The 17,916-nt window shown below is 44.6% G+C and overlaps 1 protein-coding gene across 1 annotated transcript in view; it reads left to right on the top strand.

Moving 5' to 3' along the window:
• Positions 1-17,440, top strand: part of ZNF592 (zinc finger protein 592) — a 32,945-nt gene extending 15,505 nt beyond the window's left edge. Inside the window, exons 2-8 of the mRNA XM_008937393.1 lie at positions 886-1,064; positions 5,786-5,962; positions 6,762-6,921; positions 9,502-9,780; positions 11,168-11,280; positions 14,940-15,075; positions 16,922-17,440. Of these exons, the coding sequence (XP_008935641.1) occupies positions 886-1,064; positions 5,786-5,962; positions 6,762-6,921; positions 9,502-9,780; positions 11,168-11,280; positions 14,940-15,075; positions 16,922-17,440 (1,563 nt within the window). The remainder of the gene's footprint in view (positions 1-885; positions 1,065-5,785; positions 5,963-6,761; positions 6,922-9,501; positions 9,781-11,167; positions 11,281-14,939; positions 15,076-16,921) is intronic.
• Positions 17,441-17,916: the final 476 nt, after the last annotated feature.

Genomic DNA, 17,916 nt, shown 5'->3' with positions numbered 1-17,916 from the left:
GCGCTGCTCCTTCTGAAGCATCATGTAATGTGCATCCTACAGAGAGTTGCTGCTTTTGGGCTTTGAAGGAATACAGAATAGTCGAGAGACCTGTGAAAGGAAACAGAGGTTTGGTGGCTGTTGAAACTGGGATGATACAGCCACATAAAAAAACTTGCTATAAGTAAATGCTTCTGCAAAGTGGTGTTGATAGTAAGTGTGGCCTTTCTAAGGGTTGGAGGAAACAATGGATTTCATAAAGGGTGCAAAAACGGGGAGAGAAAGAGTCTTTGCATCATTTCTAGTTTTCAAGAAGTTTCTACAAGGGTATCATAGCACATGTGGTTTGCAGTCTTTGAAAGTTCAAGTTTGATCTGGTCCAAAGAAATTTTGGAAGTGACAGCTGTGGTTTTGGTGGGGAAAGTCGCTGCATGTCAGGACTGCAGGACGGGCTTTGAGTTGGGGTGTAAACGGGGTTTTCCTGCTTATTTGAGGTGATGCTGGCGCGTGGTGGGTACTTATTGAGAAAAGCGTATTCCTTCTCAGGCGCTTTAATGTGGAAATGAAAGCAGTGACCAAGGAAAATATCTTCAGAGCTGAGAGGTGAAAGACTTTGTTTTCCTTTTTTTAGGGGGAGATAAAGGAAATAAACCACAGAGGACATGGTTCAAGAATGGAGACTGTCATCAGGAATGGCTAATTGTGGAATTTGTTTGGGTTGTTGTGGAGAAAGATGATCAGGATGATCAGGAGGCTTAGCCGAAGAGCTTTGTTCAGTTAATGCTAACACTAGAGGAATGTGCTGCAGCTTCCTCTAAACTTAAAAGTTTTCTCGGGTGAATTAGGGTGGTGGAGGGGTAAAATCAAATAGAGAATAACTAACTAACATAACTTTTCTTCCATCAGACATGTCAAGTGTGCCAGATGATGCTGCCCAACCAGTGCAGTTACTGTGCTCACCAGAGGATCCACGCTCACAAGTCTCCATACTGCTGCCCAGAGTGCGGGGCTGTTTGCCGCTCCGCCTATTTCCAAACCCACGTCAAGGAGAACTGCCTGCATTACTCCCGCAAAGTCGGGTTCAGGTTTGTGCAGCTCCAGAGGCTCTGTGCTGAGAGGGAAACTGGGATGTAGAGCTTTGGAAACATCTACTCCTCACAGCAGAAATGAAAGAGGATGTAGCCTGGGCCTAGTGTGGTTTTCTGCGTGACAAAACACGTTTGAAATGGGGAATTACTTAATGGATTTAAGAGAAGGTTTCTGAGAGTAGGAATGATCTTGAGGTAGCTTTAAGCTGAAAGGTGTTGAATTTGTGTTGAATTCAAGTTGCAGACGGGCGTCTCAGGATTGATATTTACAGCACAAAGATAGCAGATCTTAATCCTCTAAGTCTCCTTAAGGTTTGCCCTTACAGTTATGTCAGTTGTAGTGGACTGAGGTTGTGCGCCCTCACGAGAAGGGCGTAGATTATTTTCGTGTATGCTCTCTCCAAACACTTCTCATGAACTGAGATGGCTGGAGGAAGGTTCCCGATGTTCTGAGTGCTTTGGTGTGTATGTGCATGTGTTGTGTTTTCTCTGATCAGATTGACTGCTTTCATAAATGACATTACTGTTCCCTACAAGTATTTCCTCCTTGGCATGTTTAGGTCACCTGAGCTGCAGCACAGCTCCTAAGACAAAGATGATTTGCCTGGGAGGTGAGACTAAGTCCTAAGACCTTTTAAAATTCCGTAAAGCTCCATTTTTTTCTCTGATAGCCATTAAATACTTTGAAATGTAAAATGAATAGGGCAATTTCTCTTCTTGGAGCTGTTCTTTTAAAGTGTCTGCAAATTCAGGAAGCTTCCACTGTGTGGTTTGTTCTGAAATCTCACTTAAGTTTTCAAGGGCTTTTTCTTTCAACTGCAAAGACAAGAGACACATAAGAAACCGATACTGAATTGGATTATATGCAGATAAGGGTTTTTATATAGGATCTGATTTAAGGGGGCACAGCCCACAACAAAGAATGAATTCCATTGCAAATGAAATGACTGTGATACTCAGGCTGTTTGAAAACAAGCGCTTCTGTCCGTCTGCAGATGTCATCAGCAATTACTTGCTTTCTGTGCCAGGGACGTTAATGAAGATCTAAACCAAAACAGAACTCAGGAATAATACGTACAGATTTTTTAGCTTTACCCAGCTTCTCTGGAAGCTAAATTTCCTTAACTTCTCAAGTTCACATCTGCTCAAGCTCATCTGTGAAAACTGAGTCCAGCAGACAGGTGAATTTCTGCTGTGCCATCGTAGTTGTACCGCCTGTCTCATATCATTGGCACTGTAGAAAACACAAGAACTAAATTGTAGTTGCAGAACCGTATCTAGATAATCCATGGCATCTGCCCTGTTGTCATGTAGCAACTTTACTTCTTTTCTTTCACCTTTGTAACTCACAGAGCTGAAAAGCTGAGGAGTTCTTTTAAATCCTTCCTAGGATTAAGTTGACTTTTGCTTCTTCTCACTATATCCCTGTTTTTCTTGAATTTCTGATACATAAGTTTAGTTTTGTTTTTGTGATCAGTCCTTACTCCATCTCCTTTTCTGCTGACACTCCAAAACATTCAATTAAGTTTGGAGTAAGACTATTTTATTTGGGTTTCAGTCATGGCTAGTGATTGTACTGAAAATGAGAAAGGTCTTTTGCAGGTTAAAATCAGTAAGTCTGTTCTAAGTGCTCCTTTCTACTTTTACTCCCAAATGGCACTCCCCACCTTTTCCAAGCACCTTCCAGCTTGGAAGTTGATCAGTCCCGCTGACCTGGGACTCGGTTTCCTGTTTGGGGCCATCTGGAGAGTTGAGGGGCTGGAAATATTGAGGAGCATAGGAAATATTCACAGGGTTAAGACAACATCTTGTAGTTTTATCTCCTCGTGCAGGATGCTTTCCAAGACATTTACACCACCGCTCCTTGGCCTGAGGCTATCCAAGAGTCTTCTTTTGCAAATTATTCATCTGTGCTGAGGAGATTTGCAATTTGCAGAAATTACATGGCAAGCCTCTGACATCCTCCATCCCCTTTGTTCTGCTAATTAGTTTACTTTATCAAACTTGGTCCTTCTGGCACTGGGATTCTTGATTACAGAGTGGCTGTTGTTTAAACTTCCATTTACTGTAAATTAAATTAACTTATGATCGTTTGACCCTGAGTTAGTACTTAACTTCATCCCTAATTCTAAGTGAAGTGAAACCGAGCATAATGCAGAACCACCTCTTATTAGTTCATGGAGTGTTTGTGGAAGAAGCCCGTGGGATATTCCTGTATGTACCAGCCAGACCTTACTGTCAGGATTAGCATTTGTTGTTCATTTTATACTTAGGGAATTTATTCATGGAATCATAGAATCATAGATTGGCTTGGGTTGGAAGAGACTTTTCTGCAGTGAGCAGGGACATCTACAGCTAGAGCACGTTTGGCCAACATAGCTCCACCCAACCTCACCTGGAATGGTTCCAGGGATGGGGCAGCAACCACCTCTCTGGGTAACGTTGCCCAGGGTCTCACCACCCTCAGCATCAAAAATTCCTTCCTTCTATCTAGTGTGAATTTCCCCCCTTTTAGTTTCAAACTGTCACCCTTTGTGCTGTCGCAACAGGCCCTGCTCAGAAGTCTGTCCCCAGCTTTCTGACAGGCCCCTTGAAGTCCTGAAAGGGCCCCTGAAGGTCTCCCTGGAGCCTTCTCTTCTCTTCTTCCCCAAAGATGACACCAGCTGTTGTCCCCACTTCCCTCTCCAAATCTAAGAAAACAGCTTTTCTGTGCATGTTTTGAGGGGAGAGGGTTTGGCTCCTTTGTGCTGGCACGTGCCTAACAATCTTTTGAAGTGTAACTTCAAAGTGTGGGCTTGTTTCCTAAACACTGTTGGGAGGCTGGTTCAGAGGGAAGGATAATCCAACGGCTTGTTTGGTTTTGATAAACAGCCTTGGAACTCTTCCAGTCGCTCTGTATCTGGGGTCTGTCTGTGACAGCAGGGTCCACTACTGAACACGCAAACGCAATAGCTCCTCGGGCAAGCAGCAGATCTCAGAATGAATTAAAAAAGATATTTATAAGGCCTCTTGACCCCAGGCTCGCCGGAGGAAGTTCTCTCTCGTGTCTCTCACATCCTGCTAGCACAAGTATTGGCTCCCTGGATTGCCCAGCTGAACTTCTCCACTGTTAGTCATTTTGACAGAACCTTTTTAGGAGAGGCTGTTCTAGTCCTGGATCGGTGTAGGTGCTCCTGGGGGGATGGTAAACCCTGCGTCTGGTGTGGCTGAGGCCGGCAAGGGCAGGTGTCTACATCCTCGTCTGCGCTTGTAGTGGTGGTGTGTGGCTTCTCTCAGAGCACAGCACAAGGGTAAGTTCTCAGGAGGAGTGTTAAATACAGTAACGCTGCTGGTTGGTGCCATCTTGGGGGAGTAGAAGGCAAGGCCTGTCAAAGGCTTGCGTTGGAAGGACAGGATGGGTAGGACCAGCAGGGTGACCCTGGATCTCCTGGCCCTGGGCCTGTGTTTCAGCTGCTAAGAAGAACCCTTCGGCTCCATGTGCAACCTCTGCTGCTTCCTCCCTCTCCTCCTGGACCATCCTCCCAGCTTCCAGGCATCTTCTGTGTCTTAATGATTTTAATGAGCTTAATCAGTTCCTTGGGTGTTCCTGTTGCTGTTCGTATTAGAAATTATGTAGCTGGCTTGGATCAGCACTAGTGTGACCAGCAGGACTAGTGCATGGATTGTCTCCCTGTACTCAGCACTGGGGATGCTGCACCTCGAATCCTGGGTTCAGTTTTGGGCCCCTCACTCCAAGAACCCCCTTGAGGGGCTGGAGTGTGGCCAGAGAAGGGCAATGAAGCTGGGGGAGGGTCTAGAGCCCAAGTGTGGTGAGGAGCAGCTGAAGGACCTGGGATTGTTTAGCCCATAGCAAAGGAGGCTCAGGGGAGACCTTCTGGCTCTCCACAGCTCCCTGACGGGAGGCTGGAGCCAGGTGGGGGTCAGGCTTTTCTCCCAAAGAACAAGCAACAGGACAAGAGGAAATGGGCTGAAGTTGCCCCTGGGAGATTTAGGTTAGACCTGAGGAACAATTTCTTCCCCTTTGAGGGTTGTCCAGGCCTGTGCCAGGCTGCCCGGGGCAGTGTTGGAGTCCCCATCCCTGGAGGGGTTTCCAAGCCATGGAGATGTGGTGCTGAGGGACATGGGTCAGTGGGGACCTGGTAGTGCTGGGGAATGGTTGGACCAGATGATCTGAAAGGTCTTTTGCAACCTAGATGATTCTATGAATTTCAGTATCTTTGCTGTTGGTGTCATTTTCTAGTGCTCAGTGGAGTTGCAAGGTAAAATTGTACAGGTTTACTGAAGATTTTGTAGCTGAATATTCTTTTTCTTTTTATTTTGTACTGAGGGCTAACTGGTATTTATGCTGCTTATGCTATGTGGAGATCTTATCTGATACTTTTACTTTAGTTCTTCACTTGTTCCTGTAGTGGAATTGGCCTTCCAACAGATACAGGTCTAGGACTTTGCTGAACCACATCTTCCTCTGTTCTTTCTGGGTCATTTTAGTTTCTGAAGGCTTCTTTTATAGATCTTTGCTTGCCACTCTCGTTTTGAGATCTGCCCAGCTTGTGAACTCCTGTATTGTATTTCTCCTTCACTCTTCAACATTGCTACTGAAGAGACCCAAGTGAGGACCTGCCATAGCCTGGTGCTCGCCTCCATCTGCACTGCTTGGCGTGTGTGTTGGAAGCAATGCTGGTGGCTGTAAGTCAGCTTTCTCTTTGTTTGTCCCCCAGGTGCATCCATTGTGGAGTCGTCTTCATGACCCTTGCCCTGCTGAAAGTGCACATCCACGAGAAACACTGCGAAGTCTTCCACAAGTGTTCTTTTTGCCCGATGGCCTTCAAGTCAGCTGACAGCACCATGGCTCACATGACCAGTCAGCACCCAGCAGAGCCTCACAAGAATACTCAGTAAGTACTTTGGGTTTATCGCTTCTTCTCCTTTGCTGGATGGCTTCAGCTTTTCCCCTTTCCTTCCCATTTTTTTTTTTCTGGTTTTGGCTTCTGTCTTCATATGACAAGATCTGCCGCTTTGCCTGCTGGCGGGAGTCTGTTCCTGGCCACAGTGTGCTCTCCTGGGTAAGGACATGGTCTCCTGTATAGGGTGAGAGGAGTTTGGGCAGGGAGCCTAAGGCTGAACATCGATTAAAGGAAGTCGGTTGTCAGCTCTTTGTCCAGCAGGACCCACAGTGGCACCTCTTGGTAGATGGCTCCAGCAACTGCTGCATCTGCCACTCAAAAGCCAGAGGAGAGTTATGCCATGCAGCATTGCCCCTAAAATTGCTACAGAGAAATCTCCTGGTTTTTCCACTCTGTAGCTTTGCCCTCCAAGGCTTGAGCTAGTGCCAGAAATGTGGCTTTGAGGGAGAAGCTGTGGAAAGGTGGGATGGAAAGTAACATGTAGCTAGCTCATAATACTTTTGCATTTGCTCCCATCTGTCTGCGCTTACCAACACACACGTAGGTAGTTATGCATATGCATAGAAGTAAACTTATTTTTAGAAAGATGTGGTATGTCCCTGAGGCATTTTGTTGTTCTTCCCAGTTGAGTTAATGGTTCAGTTGTCCATGTGGGTGTGTGTTGACAATGGGAGCACAGTGCTCCTCTGAAGCCCATCCCTTTCTGAAGTTGGTGAGATAACTTTTTCCACTGTATTCTGCAGATAACTAAGAAAGAGAGACTGAGTTACTTTTTTTTCAGTTGTTCCAGGCTGATCTACAAATGCTCTTGCGAGACAGTCTTTAACAAGAAAAAGCTGCTCCACGAGCACTTCCAGCAGAACACCAACAAGCTGTTAGTGGGAGTGTTTAAGTGCCCAGAGTGTCAGCTGGTGTATATGCAGAAACAGCAGTTAATGCAGCACGTTAAGGTAGGTAACTCACCACTTGCTGATACGTGGTCCTGTTTTTTGAGTTCAATGACAGTTTATATCAATGGCGTGAGGAAAATTGGTTGAATAAGTGGAAGCCTCATCTTTGGGCACCTCTGTTCAGGAAAGACATCAAAGAGCTGGAGCAGGTCCAGAGAAGGGCAATGAAGCTGGGGGAGGGTCTAGAGCACAAGTTTGGTGAGGAACGGCTGAGCGAGCTGGGGGTGCTGAGCCTGGAGCAAAGGAGGCTCAGGGGAGACCTTCTGGCTCTCAGCAACTCCCTGACAGGAGGCTGGAGCCAGGTGGGGGTTGGGCTCTTCTCCCAAGGACCAAGCAACAGGACAAGAGGAAATGGGCTGAAGTTGCTCAGGCTGCTCCAGAAGATGGTCTGAAATGGATAGTTGTGTGCAGCCCCAAAACTTGGTCGAAATGGTGGTCTGGAGAGAGCTTCAAACTTGCCTTCCCTCAGTAAAAGCCCATCTCGCAGTTAGCACTGCAATAACCATTCATTGCTCTTTTATGCATATGGAAAACTGATTATTGTCCATTTTGTGATGGTTCCTAGTGGGATGTGCATGAGGACTTGCAGATCTGATTATCCCATAAATGTGCGAGCACCACGTTTTTCTCTTGTCTTGGCATATTTCTATGTGCAGTGTCTAGCCACATCACTGTGGAAATCCTCAGGGAAGATTTCTTGGTGGCATTCTGAAGCTTGCAAAGTCTTATTGCCCTTTGATTAAGAAAAAAAAAAGTGACCTTTTTTTTTAATCAGTGACTTCATTTTGTTTATACTTACACTTAAAAAGCAAGATGATTGATTAGCTCTCTCCTAAAAGCAAAACCCATTCAAAGCTACTTCTTTGCTCTCTCCCCCAAGCCTTTAACTTGCAAATCTGGAAATGCTTTGCATTCAGTGATGAATTATAATTTGAAGCCCTCCTGTGAAGCTAGTGATGGCTAATCTTCCTGTATTATAGCTAGGAAAATAGAGTTGAGATTAAGGCTGGGACCTTTAAAGAGGCATTCAACCCTACCCCTAAAAGACTGGCTCCAGTTGAGGTGCACTGCATGTTGGGGCTCATTTGCAAATCCCACCCCTCAGGGACCTGCCTGCAGCAGTTTGTGCATCAACACTTGACATCTCCACTAGAAAACTTTTGTCTTTTAACCACGAGGCTGTATTTGGTCATCAAGAGGTCTTTGAGATGGTAATTTCAGAAGGCTGCGGCAGGGTAGTAATTGCACTAACTAATCTCTTCACCTATCAGATCCTGCTCCTTTGTGCAAAGTAGAGTTTATAGGAGGTGCTGTCTAATATATGCCTACATGGAGGGTGAAGAAGCTGGTTTTCCATCGTTAAAGTGTAAGAGTACTAGTTAGAAAGTCTGGCTTCTGTTACTGATTCTGCAGAGAAGTCAGTTCAGTTTTTCTGTGCTCCTTCCCCTCGCCTCTCAGTTGTGTAAGGAATAGATACTAAGGTCCTCTTTGCTCAGAAAACACTCGAGATTCCCAGGTGGGGAGAAAGGTGAACTGTTCCTGTTGCCCTAGATAGCTGGCAGAGCTGTGGAGCAGCTGTCACTTCCCTGCTGCTGCACGAAGGAGCCACTGCGGACATCAGCTGCATCAGGTGCAAAGCACACAGGCTTCTCAGATGAGACCTTCTGGTTTGAAGTTTGTTTGGTGTCTAACCCACAGAAAAACTTCCAAAGGCCTGGGGCCTTTGTGTGTTGAAACTTTACCCGTTATTAATGACTGTGCACAATTAAACCTCTAAATTATCCTTTTGTGTGGATGAGCTGTTGTTGTTCCTAAGGGAGTTTCTTGAGGTTTCTTTGGTATGTTGCTCTTTTCCTTGCTTTTGCTTTCCCACAGCTCTTCGTTTCTGGATTATTTTCCTTATGTTCAGTTTTCTTTGTTAAAATAACTTTTTGGGGGACTTTGGATTTTGGCCCACTGAACAACCACAGAGCCTGGAGACATATTCCTTATAAGGCGGGTTTCTGGCTTTATGCTTGCTTTTATTTGTCAGGAGCAAAGTTTTGAACCATGAAAATGTAACTAGCAATGGACAGTGTGGAATTGAAGAAAGGGTTGGTGGAGTTGAAAGTTTGTTTCTTCCCATCCCTTGAGCAAAGATGAAGCAGCTTTGAAGCCCCTAAGAAAACAGTGAAGATTTAATTCAGGGTTTACCAAATCTCTGTGTTTTTAGCACTTAGGCTCTTGAAATAAGGACAATTAACGTTTCTCTTCCATTACATCTTCCCTGTTTAACCAGAGTTCTCAGAGCTCATCCAAAATGTTAAACTGGCAGCACTGAGGAGCTGCTGTTGTCATGCAGGGAACATAAACAGAAGCTTCATTTTTCCTGGGAAAATCTCTTACCAGGGAAACCACTGCAGCCAGCTTCAAGGGGAAATGGGAAGATAAGTGGGAGCAATATATCAACACACTGTTTTGGAGGATGCGGGGCTTAAATTATTTATTTAAACAGTACGTGTTATTTATTTATAAATAAAGGTGTATAATATGAGTTACATATAAATGTTAAAGTGTGATTCCATTATTATTGCTATTTAGGGTGTTCATGGCATCCCCCAAAATCCTGAGGAGCTCTCAAACTTTCAACAGAAATCTGAGAAGTCATCAAGGAACCAGATTCATAACACACCAAAGGAGCTGTTGGTAGCCAATGGGACTTCTCACTCCCCTCTGCTGAGGAAGGATGTGAGGGTGGAAGGATATAATCCTGAATCCAAGTCCAGACTGAGACGAACTGGTTGGACTTGCAAAGAGTGTTCACAGTGGATGCCTGATCGGGAAACCTATGTGTCCCACATGAAAAGAAATCATGGAAGGGTAAGGACTCAGATGACTAGGTAACGAGAGATATTTTTAGCAGAAGAGTCTGATAATCATTAATATTTGGGGCGAAAAGAAACCGAGAATCTGTTTGCCAGCTCACTGAGGAGTAAGCTCAGGGCCAGAACAAAAACCAAATAATTCTGTAGCCTGTTGTAAACATACTTCCTGTCCTTGATTGTGTGCTTCACAACCTGTATACCTCATCCTCTTTGCTGTTCCTTCTCCCACTGCATCTAATGTCAGGCTTCCTCTTCGGCTCGTTGGGGTAAGTGGATAAAAAGTCATGTTTTCTCCTGTTGCTGGTTCAACAGTCTGATTTAAAATTTCTACACTGTGAAGGACAGTTCCTCCTCTGCGTGATGTATTGTTTGGTAGATATCACTACATCTGTCTGAGGAAGAGTTACAGACTCATGCAGTGAACAGAGCTAATCGCTATAAGAACAGTAAATGTCAATTTTTTTTGGTTACATCCAGCTCAAGCCTTATGTTGCCTTGACCTACTTCTGCCAAGCTAATCCTTGCTTGCTGGCAGGACTTAGGCCAAGACATCAGGTGCAGCCAGATTTCTTAGTACTTTGGCATCAGGACTTCTTGTTTGATATACTGAGTCACCTTTCTCAAGTACTCTGAGCAGAGGCTGTGGAACTACGGATCGTGGTCTTTGATACATTCTAGCTGACTTGGGAAGTTCTGGATTGTCTCCCTTGATAAGTATCAAGAGAAGATGGGGCAGGGTGAGAATGCTGGATTTTCCCATTTCAATTCTATAAAATGAGGAAATTTGCCAAATATTTAAGTTCAATACATCTATGTATTCATTAAACAAGCCTTAAGAAGATTTTAAATTGAATGCATCCAGGTTATATGAAGGACTAGAGGAAAAAGAGGAAGCCAGTTATGGGGCAGAGTTGCATAGGGGGACATGGACATCATACATGGGTAACAAGTGGGACTGTGTGATGCTTTTTAATATTTTGCCCTTTTATTGTGCTGAATTATGAGAAGAGAGAAGAGTAAGTGAATTTGTACTTCACAGTGGGGTCCTGTCTTCTTTTGAGGCAGAAGGGACCTTCTGCTGAACTAATTCTCCAGAGGGTCCTGTAGCAAAATGAGCCCACAGAACCAGCTAATCCAATCCCTATTCAAAACAATAAAATCAAGCACATGCTTTAGCTAGTCCTGATTTTTATAAGACCAGTGCTAGCAGCCAGCTGTTGGGCTGAGTATACATGGGACCCTGCAACCTCAGTGATCTTTATCACTGGTAGGATTTTTTGCACCTGAGAGGTAGGGTCCAGATGAAGAGCATGGGAATTTTAGAATCCAGTCTGTGCCTTCCATCTCCCTGTTATTAAAAGATCTTTCTGTTCTTCTGCTAGTCTATGAAGAGATACCCCTGTCGACAGTGTGAACGCTCATTTAATGCCTCCAACAGTCTGCGTAGACATATCCGCAATAATCACGACACAGCAAAGAAAATTTATACTTGCTGGTACGTACTGAATGCCACTTTTAAAATTTGTTTTCAGGAACAGGCTAATCCTTCATGTTTGGAAGCCCTCTGTAATAGTTTGTGTCTGCTCCTATCTACTCCAGGCTGTAAGTTACTGAGGGAGAGCGAGGAGAAAAGTATGTTACACACGAGAGGCTAAAATAAGTCTTTTGACTGTGCTTTTGACTGCACAGTGCCCTTTGGAAATTTAGGGTAAGGTTTGATTTGAGATCTGCAGGTTCAAAAGGACAGTGGTATTCCACAAGCTGTTCTGCTGTAGAACAGCCAAGAAAATATTGGGCCAATCTTCCGCCACTTCGTGGTTTGCATAGTCATGAATCACTCTTTTGCCTTCCACATGAAAAAATGGCACAAAAGGAGTGTTAGATCCTAATGAAGCAGGGCACTGGGTCTTGCCACTGCTTTACACAGGAAGAACTGATTGCCCAAGCTGCAGGGAAGTGGAGCATTAAGACTGCTAGATTTGCTTGGGAAGATTCACCTCAAAGTTGGCAAATGAATTTGGAGATTTCAGATGAGCTGTATAAATAAGCAGTTAATGAAAATTAACTGTTCTCTTCTGTGCATTACCTTATACAGGCCCTGGAGTCCATTTTTTTCTATTATTTTTCCATGCAACACACAGTTACGGATCCACAGCTTCACCCAAGTGTCCATGGTCATGCCATGTTTACAGCAGAAAATTGCCAGTGAGCCTGTTTTAACTGTGGGTATGATCGCAGTTTAGGACAAAGCCCAGTGCTTACAAAGCTGCCTCTACAACTGCTCCATTCTCTTCTAGTGTTGCAGCATTAAGTTGTACACCAAAGTGACTGTGCAGACTTACTTCCTGTCTCATCCTGAGACATCCTTCTGAAACAGAATTAAAGAACATTTGTGTTGGAAGGGATGTCTGCAGTGAGGTAGGCTGGGAGAATTGTTTAATTAAAATTCTGGTTTAATACAAGTGTTTCTGAAGAGCAGGCTGTCACTTTACTGCACTTAAGTTACTAGAAGCCTGTGTTGAAGAGTACATCTCTCAGGTACTTAATTTCTTTGGACTGCCTAGTGAGCCACAGTAGCTTTTAGTAAATAGATACAGTCCTGGCATCACTGCTGGGGCCTGACAGGAATACATTCCTGATGCATTTTTCAGCCAGGACTTCTAATCTTTCCATTTCTTGTAACCATGCTTTGACTTGGAACCTCTGGAGAAGATGAAATGTTGGCTGCCATTATGTTTCATTCTGCTTTAAGTTTGTGCGTTTGGAGTTACATGCACCAGATTTGTATAAATCTGTTCTCTCTGGAATGATTGTTTTCAAGGTAGAGTGTATCAGAATCAAAATGAACATAAGGCTTAGGTGGGAAGAAGGATTTGTAGAGAAATACCCAATAAGCTGGGACGTGCCAGCCTCTTCTGTGCATTACCTTATACAGGCCCTGGAGTCCATTTTTTTCTATTATTTTTCCATGCAACACACAGTTACGGATCCACAGCTTCACCCAAGTGTCCATGGTCATGCCATGTTTACAGCAGAGAAGACACAGCTAGAGATTAAAGTGAATTGTGGTTGTGTTTAATTCTTAAGCTTGTAGTTGCTCCTTCTCAGAGTCTGCTGATGAAGTCTTAATTGGACAGTGGTTGTGCTGTCTTTAATCACTATAGTGGCAGACTTACTGACATCACAGCACTCTTCAAATGAAACCTCTTCCTTGAAATACTTGTCCCTGTGTCTCTGACAGCTGCTTTCTGCTTGGATGCAAGGTCTTCTGTTCAGTCTCCCCTTTGATCCTTCCTAGTTTGTCTAAAGAGCTGTTCCAAAACTCTCCTCCGTGACTGTTGCGTTCAAATCCTCCTGTCTCTCTGAATCCTCCTCAGCTCCTTTCTGCGCCCTGTAAGGCAGCACATCTCTGCTGCTTCTTTTCTTTTCCCTTGGTTGCTGGTGTCTGTCTTCCTTCTTCCCACCAGGATGTTTGTATCAGTCTCACTTGTTACTCCCTTCTGAGGTTTTGATGCCTTAACTTCGTGTCACCCTCTTCTCCTGGATTTCCATGAGAAGCATGAAGGAAGACTTGATCAGACAACTGAGTATCGTTGTGACTCCAGCACGTTTGTCTTGTAGGTGACCTCCCTCTGGCTTCTAACATTTCAAGCCGTGACTTCCCATTCTGCCCCTGCCCTGCTTAGCTCCTCTGCCTTCTGTAGGGAGAAACCAGTGATGGAGGTCTTGCTTGAAGACCCTCCTGCCAAGCTTGGAGTAATTCAAGTTAGGAAAACATCTTTCCCTGCTCACATGGAAAGAACTGCAAATTAGGACAAATTGCAAAACACTCTGATGTTTTTCTATTTTCTTTCATAATTTGCTTGGTTATTATTATGAGAACTTGCTCCTATTTTTCAAGTTTTAAGTACAAACTGTCTGGAAAGCTTGATTTTCAACATGTTTATTTTTGATACCACTTAATAACCTCTCATCTTTCCTCCATGAGGGAGAAGAATTCCATCATTATTAAATATTGATTTATCATCTAAGCACTTTCTGTTAAAAAACAGAAGTGTTCAATGAGCATGTCTGCACTTTCACATCATTACTGACTGTTGTTTAATTTTCATCTAGTTACTGGAAGATCAGTAGGAATCTTCTTTTGGAAGATGTCTTTGTTGCCCAGAGACTCTTCATCTTCCCTCTGTTGCTTTTCATCTCTTGCTGCCTACATTTCAACTGCAGTTTGTGTGTTTCAGAGAACCTGGTGTTCCTTGCCTCACGGCTGAGGTCGATGTGTAACTGATGGACCTTCCCCATCTCACACTGGTGGGCAGCGCAAGAGTAAAAAGTCAATTTTGGGTTTCCTGGTTGCTAATAGAGACCTCTGTGTACTTCATCATGCTGCAGGGAAGTGGTTTATGTGTCTGCAAGACCTGGCACTTATTTCTGGTAGACTTCAGTCATCCTGGAGTGAAAGTTATAGCAGGTGGCACATCCCCTTCACATCTACTTTTGAGAGGTCCACCATGCCCTCTGGAGCTCGTGAATCCTACCAAGTTCTAACATGAATAGTTACATACAAAGTGTTCATGAGTGCTTCTGCTTAGGGTATTGTTACTAAAGTTGGAAGTTCAGCAGTTTTGTGAGAATTTGAATTGTGTTATGATACAGGTGGTCTTGTGGATGGGATGCTGCACTGATGCTTGGGAACACTGGGCGCAGAAGCTGGTTTTCCTGCAGACCTCTTTGCTGTTACACAAGTCATGAGGTCCCTCTGTGCATAGGTCTCTCATCTGAGAGCTACTTTTCTCACATGCATTTTCTATATTGATCAGTTATCTTGTATTCATATAGCATGTCTCACAGTGGGCCTAACCTCTACCAGTCTCTGCATCTATTTAGTACTGTCCTGTAAGACGTTCTCTGCTTCCATTCTCATTCTTGCTTACCGTGGTAAATTCTAAATGGTTCTAGATTTATCTCAGGGGTAATATTTTAGTATTAAAATTATGATTTGCTGCATATTTTGGTAACCCAATAGTACGTTGTTCACCAGCATCTGTCTCCAATGACGCCTACTGGTTTGGCACATAACAAAGAGTTGTTTGGGTGGAAATGAACAGCTGGGCATTTCCTCTAATAAATTTTATTCCTTCTTGTATTTCCAAGGTACTGCACAGATGAAAATCAGACATTTCCTCAGCCGTTCATGCTGGAGAATCACATCAGCCTCATGCACGGCATCAAAACCCCAGACTTATCCCAGATGGCCAAAGCAAAAGCTCCAGACAGAGACACAGCAGAAGTAACTGATTTCTTTTCATTAAAAAATAAACATACCTGGCGAATAGGTGTTCACTCGGGTGTTATGCTGAGCTGCAGCCTCACAGCAGCCAAGCCCTCTCATCCATATGGCAGATCCTCCTTTCCCTCCTCCCAACTCCATCCAGTTTGCTTCTCTGCCAGTGGCAGGATCAGCACAGGAACAGGAAGTGCAGCTGAGCTGCAGCAGCACCTGGGCAACATTATCTTGCATTTTTCAAGATACTCTTGAACGTGTGGCCCTGTGCTTTTTACTGGCCTTTTTTTCAGTCTCCTTTGTAACCAGGCCTGATTTAGGTTTGTTATTACCCTTGTTTTCTCCTGCCACTCTGTTCATGAGCCTGGTACATTTTTCCTCTTTCTCCCTTGTTTTTTTCTGCTAGCTAAAAAAAAAAAAAAAAAAAAATAAAATTAAAACACTTATTAGACCCATTACTTACAAGAACTGCATTCCTCCTAAGTAGGCCTGTGTTGGTATGGCAGCATGGAGCAGCACGGAGTCCCCAGGCAGGTGCAAAGAAGGAACTTTATGTACAAAAACCCAGCCTTCTTATGCCATTAGTCGACCATTGGTTTACATACTTTTTAGGCATAACCCACTTTGACCAAACACCACGGTGCAAACACACAGCATGCCTCACCTCCTCTATTCCAGCTGAGTCACTCTCCCAGAGCCCTTCTCTGCTTAGCCTGAGTTACAGGCTAGAGTTATGATTTTACCAGGCCTTCCCTTACAAAATTGTACCTATTGACTACATAGGCCTGTGTAATTTTTTTCAGCAAATGTAACTGTTCAATTAATTTTATTTTGGGTTGGGCTGGAGCAGAGGGTTGGCTGATTTGGCTTCTTTGCTCCATTTGCTTTCAAAATAGACACACATTTTCCATACCAGTACAGTTTATTGTTCATCTGTACCCTAGCACTGAGGGATCACAGCCAAGACTGACTGCCCTCTGTATTTATGCTGTGAGGTAACTCAAGAATTCACTTCCATGAGCTAGTGGCTGCTTCCCCCAAGAGCTGACATACTGGGCACCTGGCTCAGGCTGTGGCTTGGCTGGCTCTGGCTGGGTGTGCATGTACCAGCCTATAAGCTGTATGCTGAACAATGACTGTTCAGTGCTGCTGGATAAGGAGATAGCAAAAGCCCATGAAGGGACGTTTGCAAGTGAGTTGTCCTTATGGGAAGAGAAGCTCGCTACAGGATTATAGAACAGAGGGGACCAGTTCCTGAGAGATGCCATGAAGAAAAAGCTTGAGTGGAGGGAAAATGTTCAGATTTCAATCTAAGCAACATTGTCTGGGATGATGACCGTCCCTGCGTCCCTCATGTGTCACAGAATCCTGGCACAGGAGGGGTTGGAAGGGACTTCCGGAGATCATCTCGTTCAACCCCGCTGCTCCAGCAGGGTCACCCAGAGCAGGCTGCCCAGGATGGTATCCAAGCAGGTTTGGAATCTAGTTTCTAGAGGAGAAGACTCCACAAACTCTGTGGGCAGCCTGCTCCCAAGGCTCTGGCACCCTCATGTTCCTGCTCTGTAGTCTCCTTCCTCCCACACCAAGTTCACATTCTATTTCCCCATCATGTTTCTGCCCAGCCAACGCCTTCCAGATTTTCCACCTCACATTGCAGGACAACAGTTGAGATCCTGCACATCGGGGTGAGGTGTTTAGGTACTGGTAGGAAAGGCAACGCAACAGGAGACCCTGGGCTCTGGTTAGTTTGTCTCAAAGCACTGATGCGTGTTCACCCTCAGGTCTGGCATTTAGCACTTACTGTTCTGTGGGCTCAAACAATAAAGTAACGTTTTAATCTTCTTTTTTTAAGGCAAAATCTCCAAAGAGGATGGCAATGGATGAGCTGGGTCAGGCAGAGACCGCTGTGGGTTCAGGCGCACCGTCAGCCAAAAAACTGAAAGCACACTGGAAATGTGCTAAATGCGGCTTCGCGACAGACGTCAGCACTGAGTTTCAGGAACACATACCTCGGCACAAGACGGACAGCTCCACCTACCAGTGCTCCTTCTGTGGCTTGTGCTACACCTCCCACATCTCTCTGAACAGACACCTCTTCATTGTTCATAAAGTCAAAGATGAAGAGGAGGAGGAGGAGGAGGAGGAGGAGGAAGAAGAGGAGGAAGATGAAGGGCTGAAGTTACAAAGGGAGATGAGTGAGAATGGGCACGAGGGGTATAACGGCGAGACGAACACTACGGTGGAAGAAGAAAGCCTGAAATGCAAAGAGTGCAGAAGTGACTTGGCTCTTTGCGAACACAGTGAGACCTGTGGCATGGAGGGTCCCAACAGCAGCTTGCAGAACAATCACTCGAAGTCTCTCAAGACTTAGAAGAACCCTTTTCGTTGTTTCTTTTTTTTTTTTTTTGCTGATGGGTTTTTACTCAACATACAGGCTGGGGATGGGGTGAATCTTTGAAATACTCTGTTGATTTATTGGGATGGACTTTGCTTTCCATTAACTTCTATTTGTAAGGGAAATCTAAAAAGAGAAAAAAAAACAAAAACAAAACAAAACAACAGACCCTGCCATTGCATCCTAAGCACTAACTCTCTGCCAGACCAGAGAGGTGGAAAGGGAAAGCAGGGCGAGAATCCTCACTGGAGCTTGTCCAGCTCCTGAGGATCAAGGAGCACTTTCTGCAGTGGCAGTTTCCTTAAGATGAGCTGTCTCCCTTTGAGTGTGCCCTGCCTCAGCCTCTTCCTGGAGCCCCAGCCTTGCCTTCCCTGTCTCACTTCCTTTCTTCTTCTATTTATGGCTTCTTTTTTCTCTTCTCATTCTGCCTTTGTTTTACTCATTTTAATTCA

This window comes from Merops nubicus, unplaced genomic scaffold (assembly GCF_000691845.1).
Source record: "Merops nubicus isolate BGI_N331 unplaced genomic scaffold, ASM69184v1 scaffold6683, whole genome shotgun sequence".
Classification (NCBI taxonomy): Eukaryota; Metazoa; Chordata; class Aves; order Coraciiformes; family Meropidae; genus Merops; species Merops nubicus.
Note: the sequence above shows the minus strand (reverse complement) of the source record. Positions and strands in the feature narration are given on the sequence as shown.